At 39.4% G+C, this 22,500-nt stretch overlaps 2 protein-coding genes and 1 long non-coding RNA gene across 3 annotated transcripts in view; 2 read left to right on the top strand and 1 right to left on the bottom strand.

Moving 5' to 3' along the window:
- Nucleotides 1–130, bottom strand: part of LOC123501827 — a 9,075-nt gene extending 8,945 nt beyond the window's left edge. The window contains exon 1 of the mRNA XM_045250855.1: nucleotides 35–130. Coding sequence (XP_045106790.1) covers nucleotides 35–130 — 96 coding nt within the window. The remainder of the gene's footprint in view (nucleotides 1–34) is intronic.
- Nucleotides 131–2,396: 2,266 nt separating this feature from the next.
- On the top strand, nucleotides 2,397–14,787 carry LOC123502014. The gene is given in 8 exon segments (XM_045251163.1): nucleotides 2,397–2,553; nucleotides 5,990–6,083; nucleotides 10,495–10,582; nucleotides 11,376–11,544; nucleotides 11,547–11,649; nucleotides 12,850–13,108; nucleotides 13,660–13,786; nucleotides 14,404–14,787. Coding segments are annotated over 8 exon segments (1,050 nt in total). The 5' UTR covers nucleotides 2,397–2,534; the 3' UTR covers nucleotides 14,595–14,787.
- A 1,041-nt stretch (nucleotides 14,788–15,828) lies between these two features.
- LOC123502013 lies at nucleotides 15,829–16,375 on the top strand. Its single transcript, XR_006673767.1, has 2 exons — nucleotides 15,829–16,024; nucleotides 16,341–16,375. It is a non-coding gene; the product is annotated as an uncharacterized LOC123502013 (long non-coding RNA).
- The last annotated feature ends 6,125 nt before the right edge of the window (nucleotides 16,376–22,500 follow it).

Genomic DNA, 22,500 nt, shown 5'->3' with positions numbered 1-22,500 from the left:
CTACTACTACTACTACTACTACTACTACTACTACCTTGGTGAAGACTCTCGTAGCAGCAGTATTAATGGTGCCAGATGAGGGGCGTGTCACCACCACCACCACCACCACCACGAGGGCCACCTGCACCATTGACCTGCGGGAAAGAAGACAAAACAAATTAAATTAAATAAACAAATAGATAGATAAAAATAAAATAAATACAACAACAACAACAACAACAACAACAACAACAACAATAACTACTATACTATTACAAACATGGGCGAAAGAGAGAGAAGGAGAGAGAGAGAGAGAGGGAGATGTGAAGGGAACAGCAGTCACGTCAGTACTGAGAGAGAGAGAGAGAGAGAGAGAGAGAGAGAGAGAGAGAGAGAGAGAGAGAGAGAGAGAGAGAGAGAGAGAGAGAGAGAGAGAGAGAGAGAGAGAGAGATTCAGTACACACTCATAAAAGAAAACAAAATGAGAGAGAGAGAGAGAGAGAGAGAGAGAGAGAGAGAGAGAGAGAGAGAGAGAGAGAGAGAGAGAGAGAGAGACACTTCCATCGCATATATTATCAACACACACACATATCAACGGACCATCAAATCACACACTTGTCACGCTAAGGGCAATAATTTTCTCCCTGACAACGGTATTCACTCGGTTTTTCCTAATATCTTGTCTGAATTTCGCCTTTTTTCTGTGTCTTAGAATTTATAACCACTAATAAATTCACACACGAAAAGAAAAGACGAAAAAAAATAAATAAATAAATAAAAAATTGTCCCATACCATAGTAGTAGTGGTGCTGGTGGTGGTGGTGGTGGTGGTGGTGGTGGTAGTAGTAGTAGTAGTAGTAGTAGTAGTAGTAGTAGTAGTAGTAGTAGTAGTAGTAGTAGACTATATGGGTATGTCTTCTAGAAGTTAATGTGTTATTATATATAGTAAAAAAAAAATAAATAAAATAAATAAATAAATAAATAAATAAAACACGCACAGAGAGAGAGAGAGAGAGAGAGAGAGAGAGAGAGAGAGAGAGAGAGAGAGAGAGAGAGATTTAATTAGTATTTCTTTTCTTTCAATTGTTTCTCTCCTTCCTCTATTCCACTATTCCTTTCTTCTCTCCTCCTCTTCTTTCTTCCTCTCTCTCTCTCTCTCTCTCTCTCTCTCTCTCTCTCTCTCCCTCTCTCTCTCTCCACTTTAGCACTATTAGGGAGGCAGAAGGCAGCAGGTGCATGACAGGTGACAGGGGACAGGCGAGTCTAGGCAGTGACAGCTATAGGAAAAAAAAAAAAGACAGATGTTGCCTTTGTTAAAATATAAATACGGACACTGCTTGAAGTTTGGAGCCGACTGTACCTGTAGAGAAATACACAAAATACTTACACACGTACGTACATATATGGGAAAAATGAAATTAATAATAAAAAAAAAATAATAATAATAATAAGACTAAATGAAAAAAAACCCACATTCTATCGAAGAAATTAATATATACAAACTAGCAACATAAATTCTATCTAAACAAAAGGAAATTCTAGATAACATCCTCGTACACATGTTAAATAAAATGAATAAACAAAAAAAAAATAAATAAATAAATATAAAAAACAAATTCTATACAAGAAATTAAAAAGCAAAATAAATAAATAAATAAATAAATAATTTCTATCTGAACCCAAAGGAAATTATAGAAAATATAAACAAAAGAGAAAAACACTAAATTAAACAAGACAGCGCACAGAGACAAGCGGGCTGGCGGTGAGCGGGGTGAGTGGCGCGGGCCTGGATCACACCATCAGTAACTAAACAAAACAAAAAAAAAAAAAAAAAAAATATATATATATATCTAAACAAAAGCAAATTCTGGATAATATATATACAAAATAAAAGTACATCAATAATTCAACCACACAACCCTCAGAGACTAGCGGGCTGGGAGGAGGAGGAGGAGGAGGAGGAGGAGGAAGGAATTGGATGGCGTAGGATAATGTGAACAAAAATAGAGCAAATATGTGTGATAGAGAACAGAAGGAAACATGATAATATACAAGCGATACAGAGCGAAACAGGTTAAAAGAAGAAGAAGGAGGAGGAGGAGGAGGAAGAGAAGAAATAAAAAGTAGAAATAATAATAATAATAATAATAATAATAATAATAATAATAATAATAATAATAATAATAATAATAATAATAATAATAATAATAATAATAATAAGAAGAAGAATAATAATAATAATAAGAAGAAGAAGAAGAAGAAGAAGAAGAAGAAGAAGAAGAAAAAGAAGAAGAAGAAGAAGAAGAAGAAGAAGAAGAAGAAGAAGAAGAAGAAGAAGAAGAAGAAGAACAAGAACAAGAAGAACAAAAAAGAAGAAGTAATAAAGAAAAAAGAAGAGCCTACACCAGCACCAGCAAGTAACCGCCGTCAACAAACAAAGCCTCGGGCCACGCAACACAGCCAAGACCACGAAGACTTCTACCTTTGTGTTGCCTCTCTGTGCCTGCCCCGCCCCGTCCCGCCACCACACACCCCCCAGGGCCCTGAGACGCACAATGAACGCCGGTGTGAAGTGTGAGTAGCGGGGTGGGGGGGAGGGAGGGGGATTAAATAGGCTAGAGTTGTGTAAAGATGTCTTGGCGTCACGAGATGTCTACCTGCCATTGCGCGGAGGGAGTGGGAGGGGGCGGAGGACAGGGGGGAGGCCTGGTGAGGGAGGCGTGGCGAGCTGGGACACTCCTTGGCCTCATCACAGCAGGAATAAGCAGTGATTGGTTAATTAGCACACTAACTACTCCTGGAACACTGTTTTGTCTCACACAGCAGGAATAAGCAGTGATTGGTTGACTAGCTCACTCATTACACCTGGAACACTGTTTTGCCTCACACAGCAGGAATAAGCAGTGATTTGTTAACTAGCTCACTCATTACACCTGGAACACTGTTTTGCATCACACAGCAGGAATAAGCAGTGATTGGTTGACTAGCTCACTCATTACTCCTGGAACACTGTTTTGTCTCACACAGCAGGAATAAGCAGTGATTGGTTGACTAGCTCACTCATTACTCCTGGAACACTGTTTTGTCTCACACAGCAGGAATAAGCAGTGATTGGTTAACTAGCTCACTCATTACTTCTGGAACACTGTTTTGTCTCACACAGCAGGAGTAAGCATTGATTGGTTAACAAGCACACTCATTACTACTCCTGGAGCACTGTTTTGCCTCACCACAATAACAAGCACATTCATTAACTAGCACACTAACGACTAACTCCTTTTGGAACACAATTTTGCTCACCATAGCAGGAATAACCTCTGATTTGTTAACTTGTACCCTAATTACTTCTGGAACACTATTCTGCCTCACCACAATAACAAGCACATTGGTTAACTAGCACACTAATTACTCCTGGAACACTGTTTTGCCTCACCCAGCAGTACCAAGCAGTGATTGGTTAACTATAGTCTGTTCACCTAAGTCTGAGCTGTGAAGCCGAGCCTCATTTGAAAGGAGGCCGCTGATTGGCTGGCTTGAAAGGCTGTGTCACGAATGCTTTGTGGTACATGCTTTTGTTTTATTGGTTATATCTCATCTTATACACATAACAGACAGTTTCTGTTGGTACCGTTACACTCAACAGTAAATGCAGAAGCTTTGATGCTCGGGGAAAAACAATTAATAAGCAACTATAAAGAAGTTTTAGCGAGTTGAAGTGGAAAACTTTTCGCGACATCTTTATAACACGGTTTACTTATCATCATATCCTTTGGATATATTTAAAGGAATGCTGTTATAAATGATTGCATTTCATAAAAGAATGACTTCTGAACGGTATGCAACTTCCAAATTATAGTTAAAAGATAATGTAAGCGAAATAGAGAATTATTTATGGGAGAGTATGACTGGCGAGGAAGGGCGCGGCGGATTGCCGCCAGGGAAGACACACTGCTGGTTCACCTTGATCCAGTTATAACTGGATTACGCTCCCACCGCGACCACTCCTCCGCGCCCTTCCTCGCGAGTCATACTTTCCCATAAATAATTCTCTATTTCGCTTACATTATCTTCTAACTATAATTTGATAGTTGCATTACCTTCAGGAGACATCCCTTGATGAAATGCAATAGTTTAAAGCAGCATTCCTTATAATATATACACAGAAAATGATAAATAAACTGTGTTATAAAGTTATGGCAATGCAGCCTTCACTTCAACTCATCAAAACTTCTTTATTGTTGCATATTGCTATTTTTTCCTTGAGTATTGAAAGTTCCGCATTCACTGCTCAGGCTAAAGCTACCAACAGAAATGATCTGTCATGTGCATGAGACAAGATATAAGGAATAAAACATAAACATGTACCACGAGAGCAGTCAGTACACAGCCTCTCAACACAGTGAGCGGGGAGCGTGCCAGCCAATCAGCTCTCGCCTTACCTCCATCCTCACCTCCTGGTCGTGCTGCCCACCGTCACTTGCCCGTCACCGCGAGTGACACCGTCTCATAAATAATTATGTAATTAGCGGCCTCCTTTCAAATGAGGCTCGGCTTCACGGCTCAGACTTAGGTGAACAGACACTAATAACTCTTGGAACACTGTTTTGCCTCACTACAATAACAAGCACATTCATTAACTAGCACACTAACTACTCCTGGAACACTTTTTTGCCTCACCCAGCTGTACCAAGCAGTGGTTTGTTAACTAGCACACTAACGCCTCCTTCTCCTATGTGGGATAGGTAAGGGATGAGATGGCTTGCTAACTCGTAGATGTGTTCAAATGATGCGTGACTATTAAGGATAACATTAATCCCTTCAGTACCATGATGCATTTTCAGATTCACTCTACTTTTTATTTGGTGACAGCTTCAGAAACTCATGTGGGGGATTAAGATAGTGAAGACTGTGGCCATTAATCTTCTGCCCTCCATAGACCCTTCCTGATGTCAATAAAATGGTCTAATTGTTCATAAATCTCAAGGTAAAAATGTGTCCCAGTGCTGAAGGGGTTAAGGGGTATATTAATTAACTTCTAGATCTTTAACCCCTTCAGTACCTTGATGCATTTCAATATTCATTCTGGTTACTATTTGGTGATTTTATACAGCTTTAGAAACTCAAGTAGGGTTAAAAACAGTGAAGACTCTGACCATTAATCTTCTGACCTCCATAGACCCTTCCTAATGCAAATAAAGTTGTCTAATCATACACAGAAACCAAGTTAAAAATGCATCTCAGTAATGAAGGGGTTAACATTTGCCTGTCACACACACACACACACACACACACACACACACACACACACACACACGGCCCGGTAGCTCAGTGGTTAGAGTGCTGGCTTCACAAGCCAGATGACCGGGGTTCGATTCCCCGGCCGGGTGGAGATATTTGGGTGTGTCTCCTTTCACGTGTAGGTGGTGTTCACCTAGCAGTGAGTAGGTACGGGATGTACATCGAGGAGTTGTGACCTTGTTGTCCCGGTGTGTGGTGTGTGCCTGGTCTCAGGCCTATCCCAAGATCGGAAATAATGAGCTCTGAGCTCGTTCCGTAGGATAACGTCTGGCTGTCTCGTCAGAGACTGCAGCAGATCAAACAGTGAATTACACACACACACACACACACACACACACACACACACACACACACACACACACACACACACACACACACGCCTGGTAGCTAAGTGGTTAGAGCGCTGGCTTCACAAGCCAGAGGACCGGGGTTCGATTCCCCGGCCGGGTGGAGATATTTGGGTGTGTCTCCTTTCACATGTAGCCCCTGTTCACTGTTCACCTAGCAGTGAGTAGGTACGGGATGTAAATCGAGGAGTTGTGACCTTGTTGTCCCGGTGTGTGGTGTGTGCCTGGTCTCAGGCCTATCCGAAGATCGGAAATAATGAGCTCTGAGCTCGTTCCGTAGGGTAACGTCTGGCTGTCTCGTCAGAGACTGCAGCAGATCAAACAGTGAAACACACACACACATACATATGCCTTGAATCTTACAGGGTCGGATGAGTCAACAAGGGAGTTCATTCAGCTGCGATATAAACTGCGCCACTTGTTCAACGGCAAGAAGCACCAGTGTGAGAAGGCGTACAGGTAAGCCATCCCCAACCACCCACCCACCCTTCCCCATTCTATACTTCCTACTCTACACTTCTCACTCCCCACTCTCCACCTCTTCACTTCTCACTCCCCACTCTCCACTTTTCTCTCCCCGTCTCCACTTCTCATTTCCCATTCTCCACTTCTCATTTCCCATTCTCCACTTCTCTCTTCCCCTCTCTCCACTCCCTACTTTCCACTTCTCACGCTACTCTACACTCCCGACTTCCCTACTCTACACTTCTCACTCCCTACTCCACTCCCAATCCCCACTCACCACTCCCCATTCCTCACTCTGTGCACAAGAAAGGTGGAGGAATAACTAATCTAATGTAACGTAATCTACCCTAACCTAACCTAACCAAACTGACATCTATGTGGGCCCCTTTCTTTTCTTTTCTTTCCTTTCTTTCTTTTTTTTTAACTCTTGCTCTTGGCCAGCTTTCCCTACTTACATGAAAAAGAAAAGAAAATAAAGATCACAAGGCTTTCTTCTTCCTCTCACCCCTATTCTGTCCACCTCTCCAGTGCAAAGAGTTAACCAGTACTCTCAATCATTCATCCCTTTCTCTGGCACACTCTGGAACTCCCTGTCTATCTATCTATCAGGCCCAGACACTCACACATACACTTTCTTCCTTCTCTCACCTCTATTCTGTCCATCTCTCCAATGCAAGAGTTAACCAGTACTCTCAATCATTCATCCCTTTCTCTGGCACACTCTGGAACTCCCTGTCTATCTATCTATCAGGCCCAGACACTCACACATACACTTTCTTCCTTCTCTCACCTCTATTCTGTCCATCTCTCCAATGCAAGAGTTAACCAGTACTCTCAATCATTCATCCCTTTCTCTGGCATACTCTGGAATTCCCTGCCTGCTTCTGTGTTTCCATCTTCCACTGTCCTGAAATCATCAAAGAGGGAGGTGTGAAGATATTTATCCCATTCTTTTGGCTAACTCTCTCAGACCTGCTTGGGGACTGGCATCTGATTTGGGCCTTTATTTATTGTTTATTAGTTTTTTGTTTTCCTTAGCCAGACCTTTCCCTCTCCTACATAAGAGGGAAAGATAAAATAAAAAGTGGAAGAAAGGAAAAGGATAGCCAGGTAGTGGTATTGGTGTGTGTGTGTGTGTGTGTGTGTGTGTGTGTGTGTGTGTGTGTGTGTGTGTGTGTGTGTGTGTGTGTGTGTGTGTGTGTGTGTATTTACCTAATTGTATTTACCTAATTGTAACATACGGGAAAAGAGCTATGCTCGTGTTGTCCCGTCTCCATATCTATTAATGTCCAGCTTTTTCTTAAAATCATGAATATTCCTTGCGTTGACCACTTCCACGTCTAAACTATTCCATGCTTCCACCCTTCTATGAGGGAAGCTATATTTTTCACATCTCTCCTATAAGTGGCCATTTTAGTTTTTTCCCATGCCCTCTCGACATTCTTTCATTCCACATACACAGATCTTCCCTATCCATTTTTCCATGCCAATCATCACTCTGTATATTGCTATCAGGTCTCCCTTTCTTTCTGTTTTCCAGGGTCGGAAGTTGCATTCTTTTCAGTCTGTCTTCATAAGTCAAATCTCTTAAGTCAGGCACCATTTTTGTTGCAGCCCTCTGTACTTTCTCTAGTTTCCTTATGTGTTTCTTTAAGTTCGAGCCCACTGTATTGTTGCATATTCAAGCCTCGGTCTTATCATTGCAGTAATTATTTTCTTCATCATTTCTTCATCTAAATATACGAACGCCACTCTTATGTTCCTCAATAAGTTCAATACTTCTCCAATTATTTTGTTTATATGTCTCTCTGGCGATAGGTCATTGGTAATTGTCACCCCAAGGTCTTTTTCTTCATGACTGGTTTTATGTCTTCATTTCCTATCTTGTACATACTCCTGATTCTTCTTTCACTCTTGCCAAACTCTATTTTCTTGCATTTTGTCGTGTTGAACTCCATTTGCCATGTACAGCTCCATTTCCATATTCTGTCCAAGTCTTCCTGGAGTAGTTCGCAATCTTTGTCACATCTCACTTTTCTTAACAATTTTGCATCGTCTGCAAATAGGCTCACATAACTGGACACCCCATCCACCATGTCATTTATGTAGACCGCGAACATTACTGGTGCCAACACTGATCCCTGTGGAACTCCACTCTCCACCAAGCCCCATTCTGATGGTCTGTCCTTAATTATTGTTCTCATTTCTCTTCCTACCAAAAGTCTTCCATCCATTTTAGTAAACTGCCATGCACTCCTCCTACCATTTCAAGTTTCCAGATCAGTCTCCGGTGTGGTACCTTATCAAAGGCCTTTTTTAAATCCAGATATATTCCATCAGCCCAACCATCTCTTTCCTGTATTACATCTATCACCCTCGAATAGTAACATATCAGGTTTGTCGTGCATGAACGCCCTTTTCTAAAACCAAATTGACACTCACAAAGTATGTCATTTTTCTCCAAGAAGTCTGTCCATCTATTCTTCACCACCCTCTCACACATCTTAGCTACCACACTTGTAAGTGACACTGGTCTATAGTTCAATGGGTCTCTCTTGTTACCTGATTTATAGATTGGGACAATGTTAGCTCTTTTCCAGTCTTGGGGCACTACACCTTCCCTTAATGAGGCATCAATTACTTCACAAACTTTTTCTGCCAGTTGCTCCCTGCATTCTCTTAAAATCCATCCTGATACCCCATCAGGTCCCACAGCTTTTCTCACTTCTAAACTCCCCATCATATTCTTGATCTCCTCCACAGTTACTTGAAACTCCTTCATAATCCCTTTCTGTTCCATTACCAGTGGTTTGTCAAAAGCAGTCTCCTTTGTGAATACCTTCCGAAAGCATCCATTCATAGCCTCTGCCATTTCCTGGGATCTTCACTGCATACTCCATTTACTTCTAAACTTTCAATACTTTCTATTTTTGATGTTGTTGTTCACATGTCTGTAAAAAGCCTTGGTTGGTCTTTACATTTATCAATTATATCCTTTTCTTGTTTCTTTCTTTCTTCTCTTCTAATCAACACATATTCATTTCTTGCTCTTTTGTAACTTTCCCACTGCTTAATCCGTCTTTTCCTTCTCCACCTCTTCCATGCATCCTCTTTTCTTGTTCTAGCCTTTTCACATCTATCGTTAAACCAGTCCTGCTTTCCAACTTCTCTATGTTGTCTTATTGGTACAAATTTTTCTCACCTTCTTTGTATATTTTTATAAATTCCTTCCACTTTTCATTTGCTCCTTAGCACTCTTGAATTTCATCCAATTTGTCTCTTGAAAGAATTTCTTTAGGTTTCCAAAATCTGTCTTGGCATAATTCCATCTTCCCACTTTATATTCTTCATTTCTTCTAGATTTCTCTTCATCTATCACCTTGAACTCCAAAACTGCATGATCACTCTTTGCTAAAGGGCACTCCACCCTCATCTCCTCAATGACCATTGGCTCTGTACTAAAGACCAAGTCCAGTCTTGACGATGCTCCCTCTCCTCCAAACCTAGTATCTTCTTTGACCCACTGAGTTAACACATTTTCCATTGCCAGTGTCAATAGTGTATTTCCCCATGTTGTCTCTGATCCTTCCATTGACCAGTCCTCCCAACACACCTCTTTACAATTAAAATCTCCCATCATTATAGTTCGTTCACAGCCACCCAACATTTCTTCCAGACATGTTCCTGTATCACTTATCATTTCTTCATATTCCTGTACTGACCATGCATTTGTCTTAGGTGGTACGTACACCACTATGTAGTGCCTCTTTTTCCTTCATTAGTTTCTGCTCTGATCTTTAGCACTTCTGCCTTTCCCATACCTTCTTTCACTTGATCCACCTTTATATCTTTTTAACCAGCAACATCACTCCTCCTCCCATCTTACCTACTCTATTTCTTTTCCAAACATTATATTTCCTTCTCCAACCATCATCAGGTCTTCTCCCTCTCTCAGTTTTGTTTCAGTAAGACCCACAATATCTGGGTTCTTGTCCCTCAAGTAATCGTTGAGTTCTAAAATCCCGATATCACTCCATTTATGTTGGAATACATTACATTCCGCTCATACGTAAGTTTCTTTAGTCCTTTCTTGCTGTACTTTTCTGGGTTATGAACCACTTCCTCAGTCTCATATCCAAGATTCTCCAGAAAACTCTTTCTTCTCCTCTTCTGTCCTCTCTTCATTTTTTTCAAAGCCTCCTTTCTCAACTCATTTAACATTTCTCTTTCCTTTTCACCGAGATCTCTTCTCAACCAAATCTTCCTTGTTGTTTCCTGCTGGGCTAGCCTCCATGACTTCTCCACCAATTCATCTACATCCTTTTGTGACTTAAGTTTGATTCTTATTGGTGTGTGTGTGTGTGTGTGTGTGTGTGTGTCGCCTCACCTGTCTCTTGTGTTCCAGTCGTATTGTGGATGAGCTTGGTCTGAGGAATGTCATCTCCCCCACACAGGCCAGGAAGAAATGGTCCAATCTGCTTCAAAAATATATGGTGAGAGAGAGAGAGAGAGAGAGAGAGAGAGAGAGAGAGAGAGAGAGAGAGAGAGAGAGAGAGAGAGAGAGAGAGAGAGAGAGAGAGAGAGAGAGAGATACTATTATGTTCCTATTCATTCTATTCTTGTTTTCTATCTTCTATCTATTTTGTATTTCTTCTACCTCCTTCTCTTCTCCATAATTTTGAGAGAGAGAGAGAGAGAGAGAGAGAGAGAGAGAGAGAGAGAGAGAGAGAGAGAGAGAGAGAGAGAGAGAGAGAGAGAGAGAGAGAGAGAGAGAGAGAGAGAGAGAGACAGACAGACAGACAGACAGACAGACAGACAGACAGACAGACAGACAGACAGACAAACAGCCAATTAGATTCCAAAGACCACAAAGATATCTGGGTGGGGTTTCTAAGAGTATTTCCCTAATTAGTAAAGTAGAAATATTGTTAATGTGTCACTGGAACCTTGAAAACCACCTTGAATAATCCACAGAACTTCAACTACAGCCTCTTAGAAGTAGTGGTGTTATGTGGAGGTGTTTCAGTGTTGTGATTGAGTCCTGGTGTGTGCTGGAGTGTGGTATGTGTGTGATTGAGTGTGCCTGAGTGTGTGGTGTGTGCTGAGTGTGCTGGTGTGTGCTGAGTGTGCTGGTATGTGCTGATGTGTGTGTTGAGTGTGCTGGTGTGTGCTGAGTGTGTGTGCTGATGTGTGTGTTGAGTGTGCTGGTGTGTGCTGATGTGTGTGTTGAGTGTGCTGAGTGTGAGTGCTGAGTGTGCTGAGTGCTGAGTGTGTCACCTCCTACAGGACATCAAGGGTGGGTACTCTACATCCAGCCCTGAGTGGCCCTACTTTCAAATCCTGGACCAAATTGTTCCACTGATGCGCAAAGAGAAGATTGAGAAGCTGTCCCCGTCTGCCGCTGACCCAAAGGACCCTGACAGCCACGAGAGCCTTCCCAGCCCCCTCACTGCCCCAGACCCGACACCCTCACCATGCCAGGAGTTCAGGGGAGTGCTGGTGATGATAAGTGCAAGGCAGAGCTGGCCGACACAGGGGAGCCACCAAGGAAGAGAGGAAGGTACTGGTGGTGGTGTGTGTTTGGTGTGTGGTGGTGGTGTGTGGTGTAGAGTGCAGGGTTGTGCCTTTGTGCCATTTTCAGAGATGCTTTCTCTCTCTCTCTCTCTCTCTCTCTCTCTCTCTCTCTCTCTCTCTCTCTCTCTCTCTCTCTCTCTCTCTCTCTCTCTCATATTCACTCAGCTTACTATTTGATGATTTTATACACCTTCAGAAACTCATGTAGGGGATTAGAATTGTGAATTAATCTTCTGTAGACGCTTCCTAATGTCAATAAAATGGTCTAATGGTACACAAATGACTGTCCCAGTAGATGCTTGAAGACCCATTAATCTTCTGACCCCATAGATGCTTCCTAATGTCAATAAAATGGTCTAATGGTACACAAATCTCAAGGTAAAAATGTGTCCCAGTATTGAAAGGATTAGAATTGTGAAGACTGTTGCCATTAATCTTCTGACCTCCATAGACCCTTCCTAATGTCAATAAAATGGTCTAATAGTACACAAATCTAAAGGTAAAAATGTGTCCTAGTACTGAAGGGGTTAACATGTCCCTAGAATTACAAAAACACCCTTAAAAACCTGTGTCACTTTAACCAGAGTCCTTTGAAAATAGTGAAGGTGCGCCATAGAAGTGTTTCAAAATGTGGATCTTTCTCTGGTGGTGTGTGGTGTGTGTGGTGTCCGCCTCACCACTTAGGGCAGTAGGTGTCAAGCAGTACAGCCCTTCAGTAATGTGGTAGGAGAGAGTGTAGAGGAAGGAAAGGTGATGGTGGTGCAGAGGAGTAAAGGATCATCTCACATGTTCCTGGGAGCTGCTTGTCATGGTGGTGGTGAAGTATTGTCTGCCCAAAACTGGTATGCTTTTATTTCTTGGATGTGAGGTGTCTGGTAGCATTAACCTCTTCAGTACTGGGACTTATTTTTACCTTGAGATTTGTGTACGATTAGACCATTTTATTGACATTAGCAAAGGGTATATAGAGGTCAGAAGTTTAATGGCCACAGTCTTCACTATTTCAATCCCCCACATAAGTTTCTGAAGTGTATAGAATCACCAAATAATAAGCAGAATGAATATGGAAACACGTCATGGCACTGAAGGGGTTAAGCATACTGGTGACCTGCGACCTATGAACAAATAAGAATAGAATGAACCACACTCCTCAGAATACCACTTACCTTGAGTCACTTTGTTGCAGGGGGCGGCGGGCGGCTCAGCGTGCCCGGGACCGGTGGTGGGGGGCGGTGGAGGACAGTGACCTTGGCTCAGACACTATTACCTCAGCGGGCCGCACTGACCTGCCTTCCCAACTGGCCTGCAAGTCTGCCGTGGATGGTCTGGAGGCCTCACAGATGGAGCTACAGACCTTCAGCATGCTGGAGTCCTGTGCCACTGCCCTCACCGAGATCAGGGACATCCTCAAGGCACATACACAGCAGCAGGAGCGCTTCATGCAGGTGAGGGGAAGGTGAGGGGTGAGGGGTGAGGGGAAGTCTGGAGTGGTTTGGTGATGGTGGTGTGAAGGAGGGAAGGCTGGACAAGGGGAGGTGTGAGGCAAGTGTTAGGATGTTTGAGTTTAGTGTGAGTACTGAGTGACTTGGTGATGGTGGTAATGATGATGGTGTGAAAGAGGGAAGGCTGGACAGACAGAGGTTCATCTCCAGACCCTGCAAAAAAGATGAGGCAGTGAATATAAATTAAACTAAACACTATTTCTCATTCCTGCCAAAAATGATAATGAGAATACAATGAGAATATAATGAAAAAAAAGTTCTTATCCACACATTTCCAGACCCTTGCAAGAAAAGGTAATGAAGTGAAAATAAATGAAACTAAACACTATTTCTCATTCCTGTCATTTTCAGACACGAAAAAAAAAAAAAAAATGACAATGAGAATATAATGAAGACTCTAATTCTTATCCTTTCATCTCCAGACCTAGCAAAAAAAAGATAATGAAGGAAATATAAATGAAACTAACACTATTTCTCATTTCTTACCTTCCCAGAGCCTCCAGCAGACAGTGAGCAGCCACAGCAGTACAGTGAAGGAGGTGCTGAATACAGTGTCCTCCCAGAATTCAACACTCATCAGCCTCCTCACTCACCTCACCAAGAACACTCACACACCCATGGGTCAGTTGTGCTACTCTGCTGTTCATCCTGTCAGTCAGTCAGTCCTGTTAAATGTGTGAATTAATCTATCTAGTCAGTCTGTCAGTCAGTCCTGTTATTTATGTGTGAATTATTTTATGTAATCAGTCAGTCAGTCAGTCCTGTTATTTATGTGTGAATTAATCTATCTGGTCAGTCAGTCAGTCAGTCCTGTTATTTATGTGTGAATTATTTTATGTAGTCAGTCAGTCAGTCAGTCAGTCAGTTAGTCATTCAGTCTGTCAGTCCTGGTGTCTATGTGTGAATTAATCTATCTTTTAATTTAACCATCTTTGTTGCCTAAGTAATGAAACACACTCACCAAAATCACCAAAAAATCACTCCTTAACTTCTTCAGTACTGGGATGCATTTCTACCTTGAGTTTTCAGCATGATTAGACCATTTTATTGACATTAGGAAGGGTTATTGGAGGTCAGAAGATTAATGGCCAGAGTCTTCACTATCTTAATCCCCCACATGTGTTTCTGAAGCTGAATTAAATCACCAAATAGTAAGCAGAATGAATAGGAAAACGTGCCATGCTACTGAAGGGGTTAAGACACCAGCGAACTAAACCAGCAGCCCATCTTTCCCTCAGCTACCACCCCAGGAAGCAGCTTTAGTGGGGAGAAGCTGCAACAACACTCAGCCAGCCACAATCACCAGGGGGAAGGGCAGCTGTTAACCTCCCAGCAGAACCTCATCAGTGCCTTGACACAGCGGCAGCAGGGATGTGATAGCCCGCTGGTAGAGGCAACTGAACTTACAGACTCCATCACTGGCTTGTAGAGGAACTGTGGAGTGGAAATGAGGGAAATATGGCCAAATTTTTAGTGTTTTTTGTTAGGAGTGAGTGAAGGAGATTGGGAAGGAGTGGAGGAATGTGAAGAGAGAATGATGTATGGAGGGAATAAATTTGTGAGTGGAGAGGAGATAAATGAAAGAGAAAAGGGAGATGTGAAAGGATAAGTGGAGTAATAAGTAAAGGAAGGAAGCAATGTGAAAAGAAAGAAAGAAGGATGGAATAGGAAGGAGGAAAAAGGAAATAAAGAAGAGAAAGATGAAAAGTATGTTGATGGTATGAGATGAAGGAAAAACGAAGAGTAGCAAGTGAAGAAGAAAGGAAGAATGATATAATAAGGAAAAAAAAAATGGAAATAAAGAAGAGAAAGATGAAAGGAGATAAATAAGAGAGAAAGGAGAATGACAAGTAAAAAAGAAAGAAAGGTTTGGTAAAAAAAAAAAGAAAGTGGATATGAAAAGATAGGATGAATGATAGAATAGGAAGAGAAAAAGAATGAATAAAATAGAAATATGAAAGAAAATAAATGAGAGAAAGGAGAATAGCAAGTAAAAATAAGAAAGGAAAGGTTGCAAAGAAAAGAAAGTGGACATGGGGAAAAATGAAGAATGATGGAATAGGAAGAGAGAAAAAAGGAAATAAAGAAGAGAAAGATGAAAAAAAAATATATTGATGTGAATTATTTTTTTTTTATACTGTATTAATTTAAACCATTTTATTTGCAAAGCTTGACGAAAAGAAAAAAAAAAACATGAAAATTTATTATAACATTTAAAAATCCTCTCCATTCTTGTACTTCAAACAAATAAATAGAAAAAAATAGTAAAATGAATAAATAACAATAAACAATAATAATAATAATAATAATAATAAAAATCTCACTTCATCTTCAATTATTTTTATATGTAACAAAAATAACAATCAAAAACTATATCTCATTAATTTTTTTATGTTTGTAAGTAAAATATGTAGTAATGTGTGTGTGTGTGTGTGTGTGTGTGTGTGTGTGTGTGTGTGTGTGTGTGTGTGTGTGTGTGTGTGTGTGTGTGTGTGTGTACAGTAAAAACTTGTAAATAAAATAAATCCCAAATAAGAGAGTAGTTTCAAGAGAGAGAGAGAGAGAGAGAGAGAGAGAGAGAGAGAGAGAGAGAGAGAGAGAGAGAGAGAGAGAGAGAGAGAGAGAGAGATTAGCATTGAATAAAAAAAAAACGTACATGTGTGTGTGTGTGTGTGTGTGTGTGTGTGTGTGTGTGTGTGTGTGTGTGTGTGTGTGTTATGTCAAAAAATATATGATTCTTATTTCAACTCTGAATTTATGGTTGATGAAATCCCACGAGAATTGTTATTACTGAAAGAGAGAGAGAGAGAGAGAGAGAGAGAGAGAGAGAGAGAGAGAGAGAGAGAGAGAGAGAGAGAGGTGTTAAGACATTTATCCCTGAATTCTGACAAACTCTCACATCTTTTAAGGGAACTGGCAACACAGTGAGCTACCCCCCCCCAACATAATTAATTTTTTTCTTTTCTATATTTTATCTTTGGCCAGCTGTTCCTCCTCCACAAGTAAATAAAAACTGTCACCTTCCTCTTCCGCTCCTCCGTCCCTTCCCTTCCCTTCACACTCCCAAGATGTTCAAGATAAATAAGAATAACATGTATGTCTGTGTGTACTTGACGTTTTGTTAAATAAATATGAAATGACGTGATGTTGTTGTTGTTTTCTTAGTTAATCTGAGAGAGAGAGAGAGAGAGAGAGAGAGAGAGAGAGAGAGAGAGAGAGAGAGAGAGAGAGAGAGAGAGAGAGAGAGAGAGAGAGAGAGAGAGAGAGAGAGAGAGAGAGAGAGATGAAATGACGTGATGCTGTTGCTGTTTTCTTAGTTAATCTGAGAGAGAGAGAGAGAGAGAGAGAGAGAGAGAGAGAGAGAGATGAAATGACGTGATGCTGTTGCTGTTTTCTTAGTTAATCTGAGAGAGAGAGAGAGAGAGAGAGAGAGAGAGAGAGAGAGAGAGAGAGAGAGAGAGAGAGAGAGAGAGAGAGAGAGAGAGAGAGAGAGAGAGATGAAATGACGTGATGCTGTTGCTGTTTTCTTAGTTAATCTGAGAGAGAGAGAGAGAGAGAGAGAGAGAGAGAGAGAGAGAGAGAGAGAGAGAGAGAGAGAGAGATGAAATGACGTGATGCTGTTGCTGTTTTCTTAGTTAATCTGAGAGAGAGAGAGAGAGAGAGAGAGAGAGAGAGAGAGAGAGAGAGAGAGAGAGAGAGAGAGAGAGAGAGATGACGTGATTGCTGTTTTCTTAGTTAGAGAGAGAGAGAGAGAGAGAGAGAGAGAGAGAGAGAGAGAGAGAGAGAGAGAGAGAGAGAGAGAGATTCATTATATTAGCATTGAATAAAAAAAAACGTATGTGTGAGTGTGTGTGTAATTCACTGTTTGATCTGGTGCAGTCTCTGACGAGACAGCCAGACGTTACCCTACGGAACGAGCTCAGAGCTCATTATTTCCGATCTTCGGATAGGCCTGAGACCAGGCACACACCACACACCGGGACAACAAGGTCACAACTCCTCGATTTACATCCCGCACCTACTCACTGCTAGGTGAACACCACCTACACGTGAAAGGAGACACACCCAAATATCTCCACCCGGCCGGGGAATCGAATCCCGGTCATCTGGCTTGTGAAGCCAGCGCTCTAACCACTGAGCTACCGTGTGTGTGTGTGTGTGTGTGTGTGTGTGTGTGTGTGTGTGTGTGTGTGTGTGTGTGTGTGTGTGTGTGTGTGATGTAAAAAAATATATGATTCTTATTTCAACTCTGAATTTATGGTTGATGAAATCCTGCGAGAATTGTTATTACTGAGAGAGAGAGAGAGAGAGAGAGAGAGAGAGAGAGAGAGAGAGAGAGAGAGAGAGAGAGAGAGAGAGAGAGAGAGAGAGAGAGAGAGAGTTATCTTTCTTTTATGCTGCTGTAATTCACTTTAAAATCAGGAACATTCATCATCACAAGTGGAGAAAAGGAGGAGGAAAATGAGAAAGGAAAGTGAATGAATATGAAAAAAAAAAAATAATGAACAAATAAAAAAAACAAATGAAAAAAAATAGAAGATAAATAAATGAAAAATAAATAAATGGATGGATGAAAATAAGTGAAGAAGTAAAAATGAATAAATAAATGAAAAAAAACTAGGTAAAAATAAAATAGAACTAGAGGAAGGAAAGTAAAGTCAGTATATACAAATGAAAACATGAGAAAAAAATTACGTAAAACAAACAACTAAAAAAAAAAAAAAAAAAAAAGTTATATATATATATAAAGACAAACAGGAAAATAAAACATGGCAAATATGTAAAATTCAAAGGAAAAATATATAAAAAGAAAAGAATAAATAAATAAAAATAAGAAATAATTAAAGTAAAAAAAAAGTAATAGAAAAAAAGTGAAAAAAAAAACTTTAACACACGAAACCAATATGAAAAAAAAGAAAAAGAAAAAAACACAAAATAAATCACTACAGAACTACAGACACGAGAAATAACAAAACAAAACACTGACAAACGAAACTTACAAAAAAGAAACTCACAAAAGAACCAAAAGAATAGAAAAAAAAAAATAAAAAGGTTAGACAAGAGACAAATAAATCAAATAAAACACAAGAAAATAATACAAGAAAAAAAAAAAAAAACTAAACGAAACTAAACAAGCAAAAAATTCACAAAAGAACCAAAATAGAAAAAAAATAAAAAGATAAGAAAAAATAAGAAAATAAAAAAAACAGACAAGAAAATAATAAACTAAATAAAAACACAAGAAAATATGACAAAAAATTAAAACAGAGAACAAAAAAAAAAAAAAAAAGTAAAGAAGCAAAAAAATGAGAAAAAAAAGATAAAAAAATAAATCACAAGAAAATAATAATGAAGAAATGAAAAGATAAAACAATAAAAGCAGACAAAACACAAACATTCACAAAAGAACCAACGTTTAATTCATTTTTCCGCCGCATGGAGTCGCTCTTTTAATGGAGTATTAATGTATGCTGAAATTCAACCCGATTTGAATATTCTCCCCCCTATTATTTACTTTCTGCGTGTGTGAGTGTGTGTGGGGGGGCGTCTCTCTCTCTCTCTCTCTCTCTCTCTCTCTCTCTCACACACACACACACGCACACGCCCGGTAGCTCAGTGGTTAGAGCGCTGGCTTCACAAGCCAGATGACCGGGGTTCGATTCCCCGGCCGGGTGGAGATATTTGGGTGTGTCTCCTTTCACGTGTCGCCCCTGTTCACTGTTCAGTGTTCACCTAGCAGTGAGTAGGTACGGGATGTAAATCGAGGAGTTGTGACCTTGTTGTCCCGGTGTGTGGTGTGTGCCTGGTCTCAGGCCTATCCGAAGATCGGAAATAATGAGCTCTGAGCTCGTTCCGTAGGGTAACGTCTGGCTGTCTCGTCAGAGACTGCAGCAGATCAAACAGTGAAACACACACAATTTCTATGTTAACTTATATCCTCAAGTTAGCATTCTCTCTCTCTCTCTCTCTCTAATAATCACACAGCAAGGGTTTCAATCAATTCTTTCTGCCTGAGATGAATTATGCATGCGTGGTCTGAATAAAAGGCACACGAAGGTATAAAATTAAAATTAAATTATCAAACTGAGAAAAATAGAAAAAAAATGTTACACATTAAAAAAAGAAAAAAAACACGAAAGGAAGAAAAAAAAACTAAGAAAATGACAAACTTTCACATTCAAAATCAAAAAAAGAAATTGTTAAACTAATAAAAAGGGAAAAACAGGAAAAGAGAAAAAAATGATAAACTTTTACATTTAAAATAGGAAAAAAAGAATAATAGTGATAGTTACAGACAAAAATAAGAAAAAAAAAATGGATGAACTTACAACTCTAAAATAGAAAAGGAAATATAATAATAACGTTACACTGATGAAAAGAATGAAAAAGAAAAAAAGGAAAGAAAAAAAAACAATGAAAATGACAAAACTTCACATTCACAATAGCAAAAAAAAAAAAAAATAAATAAAAATAAATAAATAAAATAAAATAAATAAATAAAAAACTAATATAAAAAAACGAGAAACAAAAAGTAATAAAAGAAAAGAAAAGAAAGAAAAAAAAAACATCAAACTCAAGCATAACAAACCATGAAAAAAAATAAATGAAAATAAATCAAACTAAAAAAAAAAGGAGAAATAAAAATATAAATAAAAGATACAAAAAGATTCCAATAATTTATATACACATAATATTTACTTAATGCTCGCCATTTTTAAAAGCCAAAATGATCTCTCTCTCTCTCTCTCTCTCTCTCTCTCTCTCACAAAAAGCATCAGTGTTAGTATTATTTGGAAGAGAGAGAGAGAGAGAGAGAGAGAGAGAGAGAGAGAGAGAGAGAGAGAGAGAGAGAGAGAGAGAGAGAGAGAGAGAGAGAGAGAGAGAGAGAGAGAGAGAGAGAGAGAGAGAGAGAGAGAGAGAGAGAGAGAGAGAGAGAGAGAGAGAGAGAGAGAGAGAGAGAGAGAGAGAGAGAGAGAGAGAGAGAAGAGAAAAGAAAAAAAATGAAGAAAAATGAAAAAGAAATTAACAAAAAGAAAAAAAGAAAAAAAATGTAAATAGAAAGAGACGAGATAAAGAAGAGAAAATGCGACAAACTTAATAGATGACTCTCTCTCTCTCTCTCTCTCTCTCTCTCTCTCTCTCATGATAATCCCCTCTTGAAATGCTAATTGCAATGAAGCACAACAAACGTATTTGCTACTTCATGTGAACTCTCTCTCTCTCTCTCTCTCTCTCTCTCTCTCTCTCTCTCTCTCTCTCTCTCTCTCTCTCTCTTATCCTTTCCTCTTCGCTCTCTTTCTTAATATACTTTTTACCTAACTTTCATTTCCATCTCTCTCTCTCTCTCTCTCTCTCTCTCTCTCTCTCTCTCTCTCTCTTCTTCCTGCTTTCTTTTTCTTTTATTTTCTTTCTTTTTTTGCCTTCTTTGTTAATCTTCCTTGGAAATAAACAATATAAAAGTAAATAAATCAACAAAATGAAAATAGAAATAATAATAATAATAATAATAATAATAATAAAAAAAACATATTAAAAAAAAAAAATAGAAGAGAAAAGAGAAAAGTGAAAATGAAAGAAGAAAAAGAAGAAGAAAAAAGGAGAACTAAACATTTACAAACACACGAAAAAATAGAAAAAGAACGAGAAAACAAAGGAAAGAAAAAAGGAGAAAAAAATGATAAAAAAAACACACACACACAAAATAAAACACTAATGAAACGAAAAGAAAAAAGAAAGAAAAAAGAAAATAAATATGCAAACAAAAAGGAGAACTAACATTCACAAACACACGAAAAAATAGAAAAAAAAACACACGAGAAAACAAAGGAAAGAAAAAAAAGGAGGAAAAAATTATAAAAAAACACAAACACAAAATAAAACACTAATGAAACGAAAAAGAAAAGAAAACAAGAAAAAGAAAATAAATATGCAAACACCACACCACTAATTATAACACTTAATGGCATAATGAACGCGCCCACTCAGTAACTAATCCAGCCACCACTATTACTGCCTTTGCAACGGAACACACCACTAATAATTCATATATGCTGTGTTACACGAGAGAGAGAGAGAGAGAGAGAGAGAGAGAGAGAGAGAGAGAGAGAGAGAGAGAGAGAGAGAGAGAGAGAGAGAGAGAGAGAGAGAGAGAGAGAGAGAGAGAGAGAGAGAAGAGATGAGAAGAAGAGAAATAAAGAGAAGAGATATAGAAGAGAAAGAGGAAAGAGAGGATAGAGATAGATAGATAGATAGATAGATAGATTATATAGATAGAAGAAAGACACAGAGAAAGAAAGAAAGAAAAGGAAAAGATGGATAGATATATATATATATATATATATATATATATATATATATATATATATATATATAGATATATAGATAGAAAGAGAGAGAGAGAGAGAGAGAGAGAGAGAGAGAGAGAGAGAGAGAGAGAGAGAGAGAGAGAGAGAGAGAGAGAGAGAGAGAGAGAGAGAGAGAGAGAGAGAGAGAGAGAGAGAGAGAGAGAGAGAGAGAGAGATTACTAACTTTAAAACCTAATTAAAGGTCAGTCACGGTACAGTTGTTCTTGCTCAACTCTCTCTCTCTCTCTCTCGGCAATATGACACATTAATGGGTCCATACATAATTACCTTTAATTTTTTTTTGTACTATCTCACACACACACACACACACACACACACACACACACACACACACACACACACACACACAGCCAGTCCCTGTCAAACCACTTTATTATAATTTGAATAATCGGCCAATGTAACAGCAGGGGTGATTAGACTCATGTGGATACCGGTGTGGATACTGATGAGGCCGTTAATGAGGGTAATGCTGGTGGTGGTGGTGGTGGTGGTGGTGGTGGTGCTAGGATTTCAGTGTTTCCTGTCTGTCTGTCTGTCTGACTATGTGTCTACTTATTTTCACCGTCCAGACCAAACCTTAAGGCATTTATTTTTTTGGTTCTCTCCTTTCTGTATTTATTTTGTAGTGTTCCAGGCTTTTATTTTCAACCTTTTCACTGTTATTCGGTACATCTTCCGTACTTACTGTCCGCTCTGTCTTTCCTCGCTCCACACACTCCTTTAAACATTATACTGGCCAGAAACTGCTAAATTTTTCATCTCTTCTTTCTCGCAGATGCTCATACAAAGATTCCTTGTATTCAGAAACGTCTTGCTCTCACCACGACAATTTTCCAAGGCCACAGAGACAATTAGCTATATTTTCAAGACAGCTTCTCTTTTCAATCAACGAGAAATCCTGTCAATCCATCACCAGAATCTCAGAAATACTCTTGGAATCACGATTATCTTCAACTAGAGTCTTTGAAA

Source organism: Portunus trituberculatus, chromosome 10, assembly GCF_017591435.1.
Source record: "Portunus trituberculatus isolate SZX2019 chromosome 10, ASM1759143v1, whole genome shotgun sequence".
In the NCBI taxonomy this organism is placed as follows: domain Eukaryota; kingdom Metazoa; phylum Arthropoda; class Malacostraca; order Decapoda; family Portunidae; genus Portunus; species Portunus trituberculatus.
The sequence above is the reverse complement of the archived record's forward strand: the minus strand, read 5'-3'. Positions and strand labels throughout refer to the sequence as shown.